Below are 18,835 nucleotides of genomic sequence, written 5' to 3' on the forward strand. Positions count from 1 at the left end.
TTGTAATCAGGTGTGTGTGTTGACCTACGGCATGCAGGATTAGAACGGCCAACCCACCCCTGGACCAGCAGGTTGTTAGTTGGATCTTTTTATTAAGTCCAGTCTGAATACTGTGTCATTACTATGAACTGCTGTACTTTCACCAAGAAGTTCTCAGGTAGCAGTGAGCTGCACGATTAAATCCAAAATTGTAATTTCTTCCAGTTTATTTTCCTGATAATGTTTAATTTGAATAATTTTGATACAAAGCTCTAAATTAAGTGTTTTTAAGTTTAAAAAATTGTTGCATTATTTGCACGTGTCTGAATTGAGCTCACTTCATCCTGTTACACCCTGGTACTATCAGTTGCTACCAGCTGTACTGAGAAGTGACCCAATTATTAAATAGTGTCTGCCTATGTGTAATTTAATCACTGAGGTCTGTGAGAACATTTCTGAACAAATGGCATCATTAAGGCTTAAGAAACAGCAGGCAGGTGAGTGATGAAAATGTTGAGATGCTTTATGAGGGGTAAGGTTATAATGCAGTATTCCAGAATATTGCCTGATTGGAACCTAGAAAGACGAGTGAATTTACCGCACCTGCAAAAAAATAAATAAAATAAAATACTGGAACTGGACTAAATCCTGAACACATTGTTCCTGGAGCAGCATCATGCTGGGGGATCCGTCTTGAACAGAGCTAAATACAGAACCATGCCTGAAGAAAGCCTGTCACAGGTGACAAAAGACTGAAGCCCGGGGCAGAGACTCATCTGCTAGGAGGACAAGTCTAAACATCCACGTAGAGCCTCAATGGGGTGAACAGTTTCATGTTAAAATGGCCTACTCCAAGTAAAGATCTAAACTAAGTTGAGAACATGTGGAAAAGTGAGCAAATTGATCTTCAGACACTTTAACTTGGAAATGAATACATGTGTTTAGTACATGTAGATTTTGAGATTTTTATTTAGCAGTGTTTAAAGCCTCCCCGCCCCCTTTGTGATTTACAATGATGCGTTTCTTTTTAATTATCTTTAATTTCTATGCAACACTCTGAAGTTTGTGTTTGCAGCATAGCAAAATTGTGGAAAAGTGCTACAAATGCTTTTGGAAGGCACCAACTTTTCCAACTGGTTTGCATTAATTATTTGTAGTATATTTAGTTTATGCTCAGTGTGTGGAACCTGATGAGGTCTTCAAGCCACCGTATTTAAAAGTTTTGTTGTTTTACACAAGTGAAGCTGCTGTTTAGCAACACAGCTAAACAGCACCTGTAAGAGTTGTGTTGAAGTGGCCTCGGAAACCTGTGCGTGGGGACGCTGTGGCGCTTTCTACATCAGATGTTTGGGTGCGAACCCCCGTCTACCCAACACTTTCTGTTTCTTCTGTGAACCTCTGTCGTTCTCTTTAGCACCACGAACGATGGGGCTGTGTGGGTTTCGGTGCGAATGATGATGTCTGTTTGTGTGAACCCCCCACCCCTGCCTCACCTCCGCCTACGCTGCACCACATGATGGCCTGGGTGGGCCTCCCCCCTGCGAGTGACCCAGTTGTGAGGCGCAGTGCTTGCGAGGCCTCTTAGCCCCATGTCTGAGCCCAGATTAATGACTGATGATCCTGTGGTCTCTTTCCACCCTCCTACCCTCCTCCCTTTCTTTTTTACCTTACCAAACTATCCATTTTCCTCTTTATCTACTTTTATAGCTTGAGCAACGTTGCTTTGAATCCAAAAACTTTACGCATCCACTCGGTTCCTGTAAACCCTTCCCCCGCTTATGTTTCAAAAACACACAAACATTTGCTTCTCTTCTGGCCCCTAGTTGTCCCTTTTCCTACCCACAAACCTTTGTGGTTGAATATAAGCGCTTGTGGGTTAGTTTGATGTTAATCTTCATCGATTCCCCATCTTTAGCACTAAACCTTTTTTTTTTTTCCGTGTGTGTGCGCAGAGGCCTTTACACGGTCATAACCTGAATCACATTAAACCCGTATTAGTTAAGGATTTTACCCTATAAATCTCTTTCTTCCCTGAGAATACAATTACCCGGCAGTGCCTGTCATTGTGCGGCTCTGTGCTCCCGTCTAGAGCAGCAGGATTCGCAGGACATTGTTCCCGGTGAAAGAACAACTCAAAGCTTATTGTTAAATGAAGCCATCTCCATCATGTTTCCCCCCGAATTAACCGTGATCATTTTAAATCCCCCGTTTCCTTCACACTCCCTTGGCCGTATCAAGCTTTGTTTAAGTCATTTAGATTACTGTCCCCTGTCCCCCTGAACACCCCTTATCTCTCCACCCATTTCATATATCATCAGGACCTTAATTTTTTTTCTCCCCTCTCAATCCTCATCCTTGCCCCTTTACCACCCCCTACCCACCACAGTTTCTCCCCGTCTCTCTCCCTCTCTTTCAGTCTCTCTCGCTGACTGGATCCCAGCCCCCATCGCTCTCTCTCTCTCTCTCTCTCTCTCTCTCGCTCGCTCGCTCGCTCGCTCTCTCGCTCTCTGTCTTTCTCTCTCCCTCCACTCGTTCCCTCTCCTCAGCCCAGCTGCCTGTGGAGTTGGATGCGGTCCAGGAACAGGCAGATGGCTCTGTAATTAGAAGTGCATCTCTCCATTCCCTTTCCACTTCTCCTTGTTAAATCAAATTACAGAAAAAATCCCTTTTCTGGATTAGCATTCTTTGCAGCATAGCCTTCATTCTCTTCCCTTTTCCTGTATCTGCCATGTAGTACAGAGGAAGAGGAGTGAGTGAGTGAGTGGCACATGAGGGTGAATGGAAACCAGGGACTTCCTGTGTCCATCCTCGGTCTTTATTGCCAGTTTAGTTTCGCCAACATTTAGAAAGGATGTTCACGCGATTTCATGCACAGGATTTCGGCTTTGTTTTTCAGTGCATTGCTTTTTCGGTTTGTGCATGAATGGGTGTGTTGGCTCACTAAATGCATGGTATGCGCGCGAGCTGATACTGAGCGTGTTACAGGGAGGGGCTGCAGGCCTGGCAGTGCGATGTCACTGGGGTCCTAGGAGCTAGAGGAAATGCTCACTGTGCACTGGGATTCAAGCCGTCGCTGTACCCAGCATGCCATGGCCACTGTGGTCTCCTCTACACGCGAGGAGCTGGCCTCACTTCCTCCACCACCTCCAGCAGACTCCCTCATGCCATCTTGTGGCCGTTTGAGGCCACTGTGATCCAATGGCTGTGGTCCATGACTAACTGAAATCATTTAGTCAGCAGGAAATTGTTTGGTTTTTTTTCCCCCTGCATTCCAGGTTTTTTTTTAAAACTGTTGAGTATATGATATTTCCACTAAAATGTCACCAAGAAAATATATTAAATCATGTAACACTGACTTTACCTATAATAATGTTTTATACAACCTTTATTGGTTATTTTTTACGTTTAATCAGAAACATAAACTCAATATTGTAATTTTTTTCCATTGTGCTCTTTATAGATCAACTCTCAAGGTCTAACAATGTAATGTTTGTTGGGTGATTAGCTTAGGTAGCTGTATTGCAGTTGGTTGCTTAACAGTGTTGCTCAATCCTGCTCATCACAGATGAGGTTGGCCATATTCTGCACCTATGAGGTTTCAAAAATGAAGACATGATTTCAGAACCAGAGGACATCATCCAAGGAGAAATTGATACAGTCTACAGCATGATTTTAGTTGAAACATAATGTTTATGATTTTTTTTTAAATGTCTATTTCGGCATGCTATTTTCATCCAAATCGGTGTGATCTTCAAGTCCCGTCCCTGCAGGCTGTGTGTGGCAACAGGTTGGGGTCCAGTCATTGGCCGGCTCGGTCTGCACTTCGATTTCAAAATAAAGCTGGTGGATCCGTGCGGTGTCTGCTTACCCCCTAATAAAACGGGTTATAAAAGTTTTCAGTGGCTAAAGTAGTCTTAAGGATCAGAAAGCAGCACAAGTGCTATGCATGAGATCTGATGAGCCAAGAAAAATAAAGAAATAAAGCTGCTGAGTGCTGTCCAAGTTTAGACAGATTGTCCTAGATTTTCCCACTTATTGTTTGACCAGATTAAAGCTCTGGAGATACAATGCTGACGTCCAAATGAATTTAGCTTCACCCATTCTAATGACATTGGGTAGATGGTGTGGATAATACAATTTAAAAAATTTAAGCAAGACAAATTCCTACATAATACATACTTAAGAAAAATAAATCTATTTCTATGACACCTTCTTATTTTTTTATAAACTATCTTTCATTAAGTCCCACTTTTGTCTGATTTTACTTCCAGTTATCTTCATTGTTTTATTGTAAATAAATTTTGTTATTTGAACATACAGAAATAATATACATAATTGTAATAATGGAGAACTAAGCTTTTGATACTGTTTGAATCTTAATTATTATTATCATAGATAAAACCCATCCTTGGTGTTTGACGCCTCAACAGTTCAGTTCTGAGTTCAGCGAACTCCTGGTTCGTCTCGACGACGTCAGAGCGACCTGCTGAATAATGTGCATGAAGCAGCAATCCACCTGGGTTTTGGTGTGTTTTTGCTGTAATTCTACCTGCCGGCTGGTCGCACCGACCCCCTCTAATCGCAACACGACACCCTTGAGCCTGGAAACCGGCTCACCCATACGTGAGTCGTAATAGCAGTCGGTTGAGTTTGACCTCTCTTGCCATCTTGGTTCTTTCAACAACAATAAAAGCAAAAACAATCAGGCCTGTAAAAGCTGCCTTTTACAGATGTTTTAGTTTCCCGCGTTTACCAACTTGTTTGGTGCAGCTGCAAATGTTTCCCAACAGCTAAATTTGTCTTTTATTTTGTAAGGAAAATGTGTAGCTTCTGTCTGGCTGCCAGCTGGCTAGCAGTGTGCAGCATCAGATGTAGAAGGGATGGCGCTGAGTTACTGTGCTTTATAGATGAAACTCTGGCACGCTTCAAAAGCACTCTCAACCCAAGGAACTGGAAATATTTGTAGTTTTAATATTGTAACATTTGAATTCATTGGTAAGTTTTAATTCTTAAACAGAGACCAAACCTAGGGTGCCACACACAAAAATAAAAACCAGGATTTACCAGTTTCTCCCTTTTTAATGTGTTGGCACTGTGCAGTTTTTTTTTTTTTTTTTTTTAAGCCGTTTAAAAAAAACAACAAAAAAAACAACTTGCATGCTTGTATGTTTAGGTCTATGCTTCTACATCCGGAGATGAGTTTGCCAGGGACAACGGAGGGTATCCTGGTGCCAAACCCGGCGCTGTCTATCCCGGCACTTTCTACATGCAAGGTAACGTTTCGAGAAACGTCGTCTTGTGTAACGTTGACTTCTGTTGGATTTTAATATACATTTTCAAATATTATTTCCCATCCCTTAGAAGACCCCTGGTCATCTTCTGGCTATTCTGGGATGTTGGGTAACTCTCCTCACATTGGACAGCCAGGCTCTTTCCCAGCTATCAACCCACAGGACAGAATGGTGAGTTTGTGCTTCCTTGTTCCTCAAGCTTTCAAATTTCACCTATCGTCACTCCAGTATTTATATTTGCAATATTTTCTTTTTGTTTTCTTTAAAAGCAGCCTTTATAATGCGTTGTATTACTCGGTTATTTATTTTGTATTTTATTGTACTTTTTGTGAAGCTTCACTCTGTCTCTGATCCAACAGAACTATTCTCTGCCTGGCAGCGAAGTCAACGGCTTCCACTCTGCCCCCACCACCTACAACCACACATCCACCATCAATGGAGAGGGCATCATGGGTAAGCACCCAAGTTTCTGGACAGCATCTTCAGCTGATCTGTCGAAAGTCTACAGCTATTAGTTTGTTCTTATTTATTCATCTATTTATTTTCTCTGCAGCCACCCGAGGCACAACAGCAAGCAGTTCAGGAGATGAGATTGGAAAAGCTCTTGCTTCTGTGAGTTTCTTCTTTATTTTTGTTCTGTTTTTAATAAGTTCACACTGACTAGATATTTAGATATTTCAAATTATGATTTATATCGACTATACCTTTCAGATTTACCCGTCGGACCACAACAGTAATAATTTCTCTTCGGCTCCTTCCACTCCTGGATCTCCCCAGGCCATCCCAGGTAAACCTCAACCATCGTTTACAGTAGATATGACCAGAAAAAGAAAATGTGTCTGCAGCTCCATCTGGTGTTTATATTGAAGAACTGACTCGTAACATGACGGAACATTATCTCTGCAGGAGCTCAGTCTCAGTGGCAAAGACCAACCACACCCAACTATGAAGGGCAACCACACACACTGGTAAGTTGACATCTTTCGCTACTTCACCAAAAGTTATTTTAAAGCTTTAAAGGGTCACAAGGTCATGGTATCAGGCTCTGTTTGAGGGTTTTAGGTAGATTATGTCCTACATGCATTATATGCAAGACTTGATGCTTTTGGGCATCAGGAAGCCACAGATAAATGCACTTTATCTCTTGGTTTAAAACTGGACTCGGTCTTCTTATAATAGGTCTGGTCTCAGTGTTAAACAGTTTACATTATGTACTAAACACTTTGCTTTCAATATATTTAGTCTAAGATAAAGCCAGTCCTGATGCGACATGTCTAGGTATTGCAGATCCGAACTGGAAGGCAGCTTCAGCCTTGTTTTGTTTCCTGATTTGTGACACTTGAATGAAATCTTACTTCAGTAAAAAAAAAAAAAAAAAAAAGTTTTTCAACTTGGTTGATTTTTTAAAATAAAAGCTTATTGGAAAAGAAAATGAGTGGAAAATTGTGAAGATTTGAAATGTAACATGCTGAAGCAACCTCCTGCTGAAGAAATGGTTCAATTTTGTTTGTCTGGAAAACAACAACAGTGCTAAGAAACTGAACAATTGAAGTGAACAAATGCTATTTAGTTAACTTTATGTAGTTAGTGCATAAAAAATAATTTGTATTTATACTGAATGAAGATGATGTGGGAGTTATCTGTGATAAACTATGGTAATCTCTTTTTAATCAAAATCTGAACTTCTTTTTATTTTGTATGTTTTTTTTTTTTTTAAATGATAAATGTAATTTTGTAGTGATATGAGAAAACTGAATGTGCTCTGTTATGCTAATGGTCACATTTCATGAACTTGTGCAGCAGAATAAAATGGAGGACCGCTTGGAAGAGGCCATCCACGTGCTGCGTAGTCATGCTGTGGGCCAGAGCCCAGCGTTAGAAGGCGCTCACTCTGACATGCACAGCCTGCTGTCCTCAGTGCACAACGGGGGCCTTGGAGGCCTCTCCCCAGCTTTCCCCAATGCCAGCCTTGCTCTCAGCAACAGACATCCTGCTTTGGTGAGTCATTTTTCCTCTATTTGTTCTGTCTTTTATGTTTTCAGCTGTTAAAAGGATTGCATGGACCAAAATATCTCTGCTAGAAATGTGTGTACTCACAGAGGATGAGTACAAGTTCAGTGGTTTAGATGCTTCTGAGACGATAATGTTCCTTTTAAGATTTACTAATGGTTTAGTTTTTAAACAGTCTCATTGCAACAATTTACAAATAAATCATAAAAAAATACTTTATACTAAGCAATAAATTATGTAATCAATTTAATTAGCTCTGCACTCGTGTTAAAAAATGTGCATCATTGTTTTGAATAGTATTTGAACAGGGGGGGAAAAAAAAGAGTTCAGCACGTCATCTTTGTTGCCATCTGCTGGCCAAAGATTATATTGTAAGAAGCAAAATAATTTTCTTACAATATAACTTGGTCAATTAAATTTAAATGTATGGTTTACTCCCCCATAAAAAATTACCAAAGCAGTCTAGCTAACTTTTGATAGATTGACATTAATATGCTCCACTTTGATCAGCAGGGAGGGAAGCATGAGGAGCCCACAGGACTTCCTCCCAGCAGCACTCTCCTGCATGGCCATCACGCCACTGGACCCACGCCATCCGTTGGCCAACCAGAAGGCTTCACTAGTGAGATACACTGTTAATTTTTTTTTTTTTTTTTACATAAAACTGTCGTTACATGTCCTCTTTATTTTGGAACCAAGCTTCTCCACTATGGTTAGTAAGTATTTGCATGCTTGTCTTCAGGTCTCCCTGGAGGTTTGGCCCGGTCAGCTCACTCTTCCAGCAGCTCAGACATCAAAAGAGAAGACAAAGAGGATGATGAAAACTCATCTATTGCAGACAAGTCGGAGGAGGAAAAGAAGGACTCCAAGGCAGCACGTAATCGAACAAGGTAACCTTCAATTTGGCTTCTTCAGAACATTTATTTAGCGATGTGTATTGTTCTCTTGCAATGCACGTGTATTATGGAACAATAGAAGAAAGTTTCCCATCAACTAAGAATGATGGCACAGAGAAAGTGATGTGATACTTTTACGTTTCTGTTGCAACTCTCCAGATTGACGTTATGTAAGGGTTAATTAACCCTTCCTGTGTTTCCCGCTGATTGTTCAGGCTCTGCTAGGTGTTTTAACATTGTCCACCTCCCCTCCCTTCATGTCACGTTTTCAGAAAGGAGGCGTTGACCCTCCAGATGCTCTCTGGCCTATCAGACCAGAAAGATGAGTAAGTTTCTCCAACAGAGGATCAACTTTTAGTGTCTTGGGTTCTTAGAAATCAACTCTCCAAGAAATGTTATTTCACTTGGTGTTTAAAATTATAAAAGCACTTTCCACATTTTTTCTTTCACAGAAATGATATAATTGGTAAAAGAAAAAAAATTATACATCACAAAAACATATTAACATGGTTTTTTTTTTGTGACTTTAGCCAGTGCACAAATATCACAAAATATGAACCACAGAGAATTTATCAAAGTGGTCATCCTAACCTGGAAATGGTGCTTTTTGGATGGCTCCTTTATTTACAATGTTTTTTAATTATATATTTTTTTGTGATGCAACCAAATGATTCATAGATTTCCATCTAAGAAAATCTATGAATGTGCCTGATAGGAAACTGTTTATGGACTTCTCAATTATCATTGGAATAGCAATCAAACTCTTAAAATTGCTTATTAAAATTGCCCGTTCTGCATGTTTCCAATGGTGTTTTGATTACCTTTGATGTTCAAGCAGGGTAAGGACCAGTACCTGCTCTACTGTAAAAGGGCTTAAAAATTCTTCTTGGATAGTTTTAGAGTATTTCTTTTCTACATGTTAATAGACTCAAACACACAATGAAGGGAACTTATGTTTCTCCCATCCTCTTCACCTTTACGTTTAACTTGCATGACCAAGAGCTTCTTGCCACAGCTTAATTGTTTGACAAAATATTATATTGGGAGGGAACTTGCTAGCTGAATACTGGCTCACTCAATCTAAAACGCATATTTTCCATTTATATTTATATAATTACTTTCACAGGCATGCCTGAGTGCAATGTTGGGCATTTTCCAAAGGTTAGCAAAGGATAAAGTTATTTTATGTTTAGCAAATCCATTAATGTTTCTAATCATGTCTGTAACTAGCTAAACACTGTTAATTTCTTGCCAGTTACAATCAAATTGTCTTCTAGTATAACAGCAGAAGATAAAAATAAGATTTTAGCAGAATATTTCCGTTTGTGTGACACTTTTGTGTGGCACATCAACAAGCATCACCTCTCCGTTTGTATTTCTTAGTAGTCAGGACAACGAGGATGACGAGGATGTTCCCCCTGAGGTGAAGATGGAGCGGGAGAGGGAACGGCGAGTGGCCAACAACGCTCGGGAGCGTCTCAGAGTGCGGGACATCAACGAGGCTTTCAAGGAGCTCGGGAGGATGTGCCAGCTGCACCTCAGCCACGACAAACCTCAGACCAAACTCCTCATCCTCCATCAAGCGGTCAATGTCATCCTCAATTTAGAACAACAAGTCAGAGGTGAGTTCTTAGAAGCGACGTGTTCATGAGCCGCCGGAGACCGGTTTAGTTCTTCATTGCGAGGTGCGTTTCTGCTTTCCCTTTGTCAGAGCGCAACCTTAATCCCAAGGCGGCTTGTTTAAAAAGGCGCGAGGAGGAGAAGGTTTCCGGGGTGGTGGGGGAGGCACCCATGCAGCTCCCAGGAGGCCACCCAAGCATGGGAGGAGATGGACACAATCCAGTTGGCCACATGTAACTCCAGGTGGGTTTTCCCAAAAAAAAAAAAAAAAAAAAAAAGCTGGTTATCGTAAATGTTTGATCCTCTGTTGTATGCTTTGAATTTTCATAAGGATCAGAGTGCAGGAAGACACTTCATCTACACAAATCCATGAAATTATTCTGTTATCCTTGCTAACAAGTGTTCCAATAATATGCTTTTTTTTTTTTTAAATAACTGCCTTTGAACAATTCTTATAAACACCATTCTTAAATAGAACTGCAAAAGAAAATTACTGTCAAGCAGAAAATATGAGCTGCAGATGGTACAGATTTGCAGCAAATTTTGCTTTTGACTACAATTGCTTTATTTTTCTCTTTGCCAAACAGTAAATGTGACATGCTTAACCACAATCCTCTTCAGTGTGGAAGTTGTTACTGCTGGAAGAACACCTCATTTTCTAATTTCTGTATCAAACGAGTTTTTAAAACTTAAGCTAAGGGTGTAAAAAGCATTTTAAAAAGGAAAAGGCTGCTGCAATAGAGAGCTACACTTTGGAAGAAGGATCCATCTTCCACTGATCTTCAGTCTGTCCCTTTAGTGAAGGAAGAAATTTACCTGAAGCAGGAAGTGTGACTGTAATACAGAGTCGCTCTGTTCTGTTCTGTTGGATGAAACTTTTTTCTCCATGTGATGTAACATACTCAGTCTGGGAATGTTTGCAGTCTCCTAGAAATTTCACCATTAAGATAAGTGTCTACATTCTGTAAGGAACACACACTAAGATGGATATTTATGGTAAATCTTGCTAAATGCTAGTTATTCTGAAAATTAAAACGAATGACCATTTTAAATGTCAGCTCCAAATTATCTTTGAAAATCTCTATTATATAGTGACGTCTGTCTCACATACAGCGTTACTTCTACCTCTGATATAAATGACATATATTTTCAATAGGTTAGATTATTATAATAGAGCACAAACAGGTCTTTGTAAAACATCACTTAGGCAGCTGCAGCTTATCCAAAATGCTTATATGAATTGTGCTAAAAAAATAAACTTGTTTTTGCTGAGGTTTTTTTTTTTATCCGTCTTTCCAGCTTTTTATAATGTGTTTGGATTTTTTATTGCTTTGCAGATCTGGTGTTTTCCTGGCTCTCAAAGGATGTGGCCTTAACAGATTTCTTCCACCCATTATTCTCAGTGTGTGTGTGTGCGTGTATATATGTGGACATGTCCGTGTATTGTCCGTTCGAGTTTCAAGATGCACATTGACACACTCGCATGCATACTGCCAAAACTGACACAATCTGTTTTTCGCACTCCCAGCCATGACTACAAGCTCAAATGTGAAGAACTTTTTTTTTTTTTTTTTTTTTAAGTTTTGGTTTGTTTTATACATGTAATATTTTTATTTTCCTTTTTTGGTTTCCAACACGATAATTGAACACCAGAGTACTTTTTGTCCTTTCAACACTTTGGGACTACACACACTGCCAAGAGGTGCTCTGGTGGAGGAATAAAAAGGAGACCTATACAAACACAAATTAAATCAAGGATTTGTGCCTAATTGTTACATGTTTTCTATTTGACATTAAGGCAAATTGCTTTACATGTGAGGAACATTTGTGAGGGATTGCTTATCTGTATGAGCAGTTATTTTTTTAAATGTATGTCATTCCCAGCGTGATGGTACAGTCTTACATATGTTATGTAACTCACAGCTGGAGTTGAACTGTCAAAATTCAGTGACTTTTCCTCGAGCGCGTGGAAAGTGGCGGAGAGTCGGCCCCCGATGTTTTTGACATTTCAAGTGCAGCTTACCTGAAAGATGGGAACGCCAACCAGACGTGGTCTCAGACCCTCCCTCCACCCCGCCGCCGCGAGGCATCTGGAGGCTTGGAATCAAAGACTTCTTCCTAGAAAGTTATTTGTCCAAGTGAAAGAGTCGGTCAACAAAACAAAACAACAAAAAAAAAACAGTTCTTCCGCTTTTGTTGACCAGGCGTTCTCGCGTTTCTCCAGCAAGCCCTTCGTCACGCATTCAGGTTTTTGTCCTGCTTTGTGTTGTAAAGCATACACGGACGAGACGAAGCACAGTTGTACAGATTTAGGCTTGACCTGCGTCACATTTCAGTCCCTGAAAGTCTTGTATTAAAGCCATCAAAATCATCTGTGAGCGACCAGCACCACTTTTTGTGCTGCTCCGTCCTCGACATGGTTTACTGACGGTGCCAGCGGACTCGAGTCTTTCCCAAACCCCCCCGCCCCCCTTTTATTCATGTACTTTAAAAGGCAAACAAATCCAGGAGGGATTTTTTTTCTTCTCTCAGTCGAAGCAGACGAGCCTTTTGTGTAATTCCTAAACGAGCATTCCCGCTGAATTACGAACCCTTCACCTTCCTCCCGACCGTCAGCGTGTTCTCCCCTTTCTTACTGAGAGAAGTGTGACCTGTAAATTCACTTCATACATTATTCTGTTTCATTTTTCAAAAGTAAATATATATAAAAATATATATTTTTTGTTAGTCTATACATTGTAGATTTTTTACATAAATGGCAATATTAGTTTGAAGTTTAGAGTGTATTGTAGATGAGCTGTATAAGGGGATATTTAACATTTAAATGATGTTCAAATTTTAATTTGAAATTAAACTGGGATGCCAGGAAAAGGATCGACAAGATGATCAATGAGCGTGTTTGTAAATCCTTTTATTGTCCCAGTTTTAGTTCAAAGGCACATCAATAACTACTAAGTTGAATGCCTTCTTTTCCATTTGGGCATATCTGGACAGAGTTTGTGCCACAGTCATGTGACAAAACATCAGAAGGGATTTCTTTTCTTTTTTTCTTGTCTCCAACAGTAATTATGCAACTGGTTTTTGAATGTAGCTACCATGCTAAATGTGGATTTGCCTTCATTTTCAAAGTTGTTTCTGGGTTTTGTTAGCACATTGTAATTTCTTTTCACTTTTTTTTTTTTTAAATGTCTGCCCTTAAACCAAGTAAGTCTGCGTCTAAAGGTAGATGTCTGGATTTGGGTGTAAGGTAATGGATATTATTGAGAACAAAACAGTGTTATTGTGATGTTATTCCCATGTCATGTTAATTATTTCTTTCTTTTTTTACCAACATGTAATCACAAGTGGGAGGTAGAACATTTTGTGTGTTTCATTTCTACAAAAAAAAGGAAAAAAATATGAAGAAAAAGACATATACAAATCAATAGTGTGGCCTTTTCATTCTCAAGACTTAAGATGTCACGATGGGAGAGTGATGCCTTATCAGTGCCTGAACTTGTATTTTTTTTTCCATTTAAGACAGTTTTATGTTGTGTACCATATCATTTCATTTATCTTGGAGATTAAAGAGGTACTTGTTCATTCCCCTCCACCCCCATCCTCCCTTTTCTCCAAATGCTTTTTTTCAATTTTTGAGGAAGAAGTTTAAATGGTATAAAGAGATTTTCTTTCAGTGTACCTAGTTAAATAAATAAATGTTAAGCAGATCTTGTTTAGTTTTTCTTTTTCTCTGCTGTCTGTTCAACTGGATTACATTGTCCAACCTGCTGTTTTCATTAAGGTCACTGGTCCAAGTTAATAGGTACCCTGTAATTACAAAATTCACATGAAAAGGTTTAAAAAAAAAAGAAAAGAAAAAAAGACTGCATCATTCTCTGATCCATTATCTGCATAGACATGTTTCGGGTGTGTTGCTTCAATGTAGGGAGGGAGTTTTTGTTCCTGCATTAGCTGAATCATCTGAATAGGAGTATTTTATAACTTGTTTGCAGTGGCTTTCAATATGTGTAATCAGTAGTTATCATTGTTATCAGACCTGAGCTTAATTTTCAGTTTGTTTTCTTTTTGTGACTTTGACATTGAGATTTTTTTTATATATATATATATATATATCAGATACATTTTCACAAAATCACTAGGTGTACTGGATATCTGAAATTTTTTCAAAGAAAAATGTCTAAATGTGGTTTATATTTGCCTCTAAATGACACGCCTAAATTTTGTAGTGGCACAAATTTCACTCATTTCTTCAGAAACTTGTAAAGTTTGGACTTCTCTCGACAATAGCAAATACTGATTTCATATCAAGCAAAACATTTTCAGGTTTTTAATGACATTATTTAGCTGAACTATAAAGGGATGCGACCAATGAGTGTTAAATACATTTACAGAGTTTGTAATTCTGGGTTGAGGACAGTGTTGACTTCTTTCTGACTCGATCACTCTTCTATTTACATACAAATAGATGAGATTTGTCCTGTATATAACATTAATGTAGCAATAAATGTGCCATTTTTAACAACAGATTATACCTTTTACAATGTCTGGCTTTTGAATATTGTATACATAAAAAAAAATAAAAGGAGTCTTTTTAATAAAAGAATTTATTGTAGTTCGGAAATTGAATTTGTTTTAATTGCCAATTAAATACATTTGGGAGAACTGTACAGGTAAATCTCAAATTAGAACATAGTTAATTGATTTGAATAATATAAGTTACACTGCAATACATGTATTGCAGTGTAACATTTCAAGTATTTAATTATTAATTTTGATTAGTATAACTTTTTGTTTTGTTTATGGCTCTTGGAATGACTGACTATAATCTACACATTGAGAATCTCCCCCCATACTCTCAAATGGGCTTTACTTCACAATCCTTCCCAGGTTGTGGTTGTCCCTGATGCTTGTACACAGTTAGTTCCTTCTTCCACTCAGTTTTCCAGTAACGTGCTTGGGTACAGCCAGTTTCTTAATAAATGTACTGTTGTGGATTTTTCTAATTATAGAGGGATCGGTAGTATCTTTGTATTAAAGAAAATTAAATAAATTTCTGACAAAACCAGGTTTTATTGGCTACAAGCCATAATCAAAATTTACAGAAACATTTGAGCATCTTCAGTTTGAGTGGATTGACGTACTCCATCTAGAGTGGGGATTCTGCATGAAATATGACTCACAAGATAGCCCTGCAGAAGATGGTGAAGGAAGCTGAGAACGTCACTGAAATGCCCCAACCTTTTGTCTGTTTTAGAACTTCTGAAGGAACAGGACTGGAAATTGTTAGCCTCCTTACACCATCTTCATGAACTGTTTAAATTGCTGGCTTTTAAAGGAGAAACGGCACCACCAAACTGCTACATAGATTTCTGCCTTAAGCTGTAAAATTACTGAATAGCTATCTGGAGATTTGTTGTAACAGAAGATTGTGTATTTTATAGTATCTAGCTCTGTTCATGTATTTTGTTTTTTAATTTATAATTTTTAAGGGATTTTTGTTGTTGTTACACCAATCTTTAAGAAATGGGGTGTCGTTTTTTAATATGTCATTAAATATTTTATCCCCCTCCTCCCACCCCAACCCCCAAAAAAAGATGTTAATTGGATGATAGTTGGGAAGACATTAATTGTTTGGTGTCCACAATTGGTCCTGAGAGAAAACCCGATAAGATTTTTCTGAACGCTGTGTATTTGTTTTTGTGTTTTATAGACGGGCATTACAAGGGGCAGCTTGAAACGGGTCCTTCAAATCCATCACTTCAACGTTCGGCCGCTCTCATGTTGTGATTAGTTTTCGAGAAGAAAGTCAGAATGATTCAGAAAATACTAAATAAATTTGTTGGTGCCAAATATGTCTCAATCCTGAGGACATGGTAAGTCACTATAACGCTATAACAGGCTGAATTTTGAAGATAATTATTGTCGTTTTTTTCGCGGTAGTTGACCCTGTGTCCCTTCTATGTGACCCGTCTAACTGTCTTTAGCTTAGTTTGGGTATGAATTAAACCTGCTTCATGGCGCAGTTAATTATTAACTTTTAAATCTATGAGGTATGTAGTTAGCCATATGAGGACTCTGGGTGATTCTACTCTCAAAGGCTTATTTTAAGTTAACTTAAAATAACTTATGCTAAGCTCATAAGTCTAAAATTGTCTATTTATTGTTCACTTGTTAGGTATAATAAAATTCCCATTCAAATCTGGTAGTTCTTTTTGTATAGTTGCTTGCTGCACTAGATATCTATTCAAAAAGCATTAAAAATGATTTTTAGATTATGTAAAGATCATAGAAGCTACAATTGAGTTTCAAGTCGGTCAGTAATTTTGTGCCAACTTAGTGAAAATATACAATAAAAATCTGTAAACATTAAGATAACGAACCCCTTTTTGGATTAAATAAGTATTATGGTAGATATAATACTATTACTCAGTAATACTAATCTAATGACAGCTTGAAATCACCACACAGAAACTGGAGCTCCAAATTTGTAAGATATTTTGCATAATGGATATTGGTAAAAAAAAAAAAAAAATAAATAAAATGCAGTATCACAACATGACAGAAGCTCCTCAACAGTTTTAACATCAGAATAAGTCCTGACCAAGTGTTGGTCCCTACATTTCTGGAGAGGCTTCATGTTCATGCCTTCAGATTAGCTCAAACATCGCTTAGTATATCATGGGCAAACATCTGCAACCAAGTCCATTGAGAAGAAGCACATTGCACCCTAGCTCAGTAGAGTGGAGTGATGCATTGTATCCCTCTGTCAACCCAGTGGACTATTCTGGTTTTGACTGGTTCCCAGAGAGCAACATTTGCTGGACTACGTTTTTAAGGGCTTTTTAAAATTCAGTAATCTGTGATCGGCCAGAATACTGCAATCGGTGCACCACCGATTTAATGACATCTATTTGACATCAAAATTCATTTACTCATTTTGCCAACAGAGTCACAGGTTTAAGTGTGTCTGGCAAAAGCAGATAATGTGTTTTTATTGAAAGCCACTATTTTTCAACTTTTAAAACATTTCTTTTAAACCTTTATTATGACACATAAGTCATTCCTTTTATAGAGTTCATTGTGCTGCAGCATGATCACAGTAAATTGCAGGTGGGCGAGGGACAGTCCTGCACCACAGGAGGTGGTGTTGATTCATGCGTTGTATTTTACAGTCACGTTTGACCTTTTTAGAAGTCCTCATGTTTTCCTCCATCTCTAGGGTACCAAATATGGTTGCGTGGGGAACAGTTGGCGGTGTGGCGGTCATTCACTTCACCGACTGGCGGTTAATTCTGGACTATGTGCCGTACGTTAACGGGAAGTTTAAGAAGAACGAATAAAGAGAGGTGTAGGATGTGAGTCTTTTGTCCTTGTATTCAACACAGTTTGTTTCTCCTTATGAATTACCTGTGAATTTCAAGCATAGTGTTTATAAGTTTTAATCCAGTCTGGCAGCTCTTGATGGACGCAGGGCATGCTGGGTAAATTAACACAAGCTTCTGTGTTAATTTAATATTGCCGCAACTTTGCTAACATCTGTCACATGAAGTTTTAATTTAGTTAAATTTAAAACTTTGGAAGTGTCCACACCTCCACCAAGCCGAAGGTCCAGACCCCTTTGTGCAAAGCAAGCGTAGAAGAAGGGGAGTCTATATTTACATAAAATTATAAAACTCTATTATGAGAATTAATTATTTTTTATTTCAAACAGAAAATAAATAATTTCTGCTGCAGTTGATTATTACAATCAAACAGTTGGGGTATTTTCTATAGACCTAACCAAAAATAGGATGGACAGAAAATGTATTAGTGGTTTTCAAGTGCTCCTGTGCTGAATATTATCCCACTCGGTCTTTGTTGTAAATAAGGAAAAATATGTAGGAGCCTTCTTACCAACTGTGCACAGCAACAGGTGGGAGAGGGACAGTCCTGCACTCTTTCATGCGTCACAGAGCAGGAGAAAACTCTCCAGCACTTTTCTTTCTGGTATCAAATCAGTGAAATTTTTATTTAAAAAAAAAAAAGGCAGTTTTGAAACAGCAACTTTTTGAAAAACCTTGAGATGGCCTGGCCAACACCTACATAAAATCTTTATATTTTTTTGCTTTAAGCTGTTTAGTTTTATTTTTCGAAATTACGAAACACATGAAATAAATCACTTTAACATTTATTTTATTTTGAATATGCTTTCTATGCTTTAGTTCTTTCTGTGTACTTATCATTTAGACAACTCTGGTCTTTGTTTCTTTTAAAAAAAATAATGGCTGTATAGGTGGAATAGTTTTATAAATATACCAATGTCTGAAATTATCAGCTTCATAATCATGTTTTCCTGAGTTGGATAGTGCAGTGCTTTTGACCCAATCAACAGATGTGCGTTTTACTTGATAAGCCAGGAGTGACCAAAGTTGGTCCGGCATCCTGCATGTTTTAGTTCTCTCCCTGGTGGTAGAAACAACCTTCTCAGCATGTCAGTGTTCTTCTTAAGCCATCCAATGAGCCATCATTGGATCCAGGTGCGTTAAACCAGGGAGAGAACTAAAACATGCAGGATGCCGGCCCTGGAGGACCGACTCTGGGCACCACTGCAATAAGCCTTGTATCTGCTTACAGGACCAGGACTCTGGGCACATGGCTGGACTTCTCTAGCAGCAAGTTTAAGTAGGATGGCTTGTCTCTGCAGGCTATACACGATGCACTCTGTAAAAATGCTTCTTTTTGATCCATTGTTGTAAGATGTGAATAAATTATTAATTTATCCTAATGTTTCCAAGATGTCTTGTAACTTTCAACTATTAAAAGGGTTTTGCTTAAAAATTTTGTCCTTTTTTTTAAATCATTGTGACAAAAATCTTCCATATTTAAACATCCTAGGTGCATTTAGGGAACTTTAAAAACTACAGAAAACAGTGTAGTGAACTTAAGGAGGGGGAAAAATACACCTGTAGCTTTCAACGCATGTTAAAATGTGTACAGAATAAAAGACAATAGCTGGAGTGTTACTGCTGGAGGACCAGACATTGAGCCTAGACGCACACT

The 18,835-nt window shown here is 38.6% G+C and overlaps 2 protein-coding genes across 11 annotated transcripts in view; both read left to right on the forward strand.

The window, feature by feature from the left end:
* tcf3b (transcription factor 3b) overlaps positions 1 to 14,320 on the forward strand; it is a 35,637-nt gene extending 21,317 nt beyond the window's left edge. For 3 of the 10 annotated variants that reach the window (XM_007569154.2, XM_007569153.2, XM_007569163.2), the window contains 13 exons: positions 5,153 to 5,252; positions 5,341 to 5,441; positions 5,630 to 5,723; positions 5,821 to 5,882; positions 5,982 to 6,057; positions 6,177 to 6,238; positions 7,071 to 7,268; positions 7,791 to 7,902; positions 8,023 to 8,170; positions 8,449 to 8,502; positions 9,560 to 9,798; positions 9,888 to 10,039; positions 11,134 to 14,320. In XM_007569154.2, the coding sequence (XP_007569216.1) occupies positions 5,153 to 5,252; positions 5,341 to 5,441; positions 5,630 to 5,723; positions 5,821 to 5,882; positions 5,982 to 6,057; positions 6,177 to 6,238; positions 7,071 to 7,268; positions 7,791 to 7,902; positions 8,023 to 8,170; positions 8,449 to 8,502; positions 9,560 to 9,798; positions 9,888 to 10,033 (1,392 nt within the window). In that variant the 3' untranslated portion in view covers positions 10,034 to 10,039; positions 11,134 to 14,320. The remainder of the gene's footprint in view (positions 1 to 5,152; positions 5,253 to 5,340; positions 5,442 to 5,629; positions 5,724 to 5,820; positions 5,883 to 5,981; positions 6,058 to 6,176; positions 6,239 to 7,070; positions 7,269 to 7,790; positions 7,903 to 8,022; positions 8,171 to 8,448; positions 8,503 to 9,559; positions 9,799 to 9,887; positions 10,040 to 11,133) is intronic. The other 7 variants (XM_007569157.2, XM_007569155.2, XM_007569158.2 and 4 more) reach the window with 7 other exon arrangements.
* A 1,192-nt stretch (positions 14,321 to 15,512) lies between these two features.
* On the forward strand, positions 15,513 to 18,613 carry LOC103149826 (cytochrome b-c1 complex subunit 10-like). Its single transcript, XM_007569164.2, has 3 exons — positions 15,513 to 15,669; positions 17,016 to 17,151; positions 18,410 to 18,613. The coding sequence occupies exons 1-2, from the start codon at positions 15,608 to 15,610 to the stop codon at positions 17,134 to 17,136; spliced, it is 183 nt and encodes a 60-aa protein (XP_007569226.1). The 5' UTR covers positions 15,513 to 15,607; the 3' UTR covers positions 17,137 to 17,151; positions 18,410 to 18,613.
* Positions 18,614 to 18,835: the final 222 nt, after the last annotated feature.

Source organism: Poecilia formosa, unplaced genomic scaffold (genome assembly GCF_000485575.1).
Source record: "Poecilia formosa unplaced genomic scaffold, Poecilia_formosa-5.1.2 Scaffold237, whole genome shotgun sequence".
Lineage (NCBI taxonomy): Eukaryota > Metazoa > Chordata > Actinopteri > Cyprinodontiformes > Poeciliidae > Poecilia > Poecilia formosa.

Excerpts from the sequence above, each read along its gene's own strand:
- LOC103149826 (XM_007569164.2), top strand. The coding sequence starts at position 15,608 with ATGATTCAGAAAATACTAAATAAATTTGTTGGTGCCAAATATGTCTCA. Across the intron at positions 15,670-17,015 it reads GTCTCAATCCTGAGGACATG|GGTACCAAATATGGTTGCGT; the intron begins GTAAGTCACTAT and ends CTCCATCTCTAG.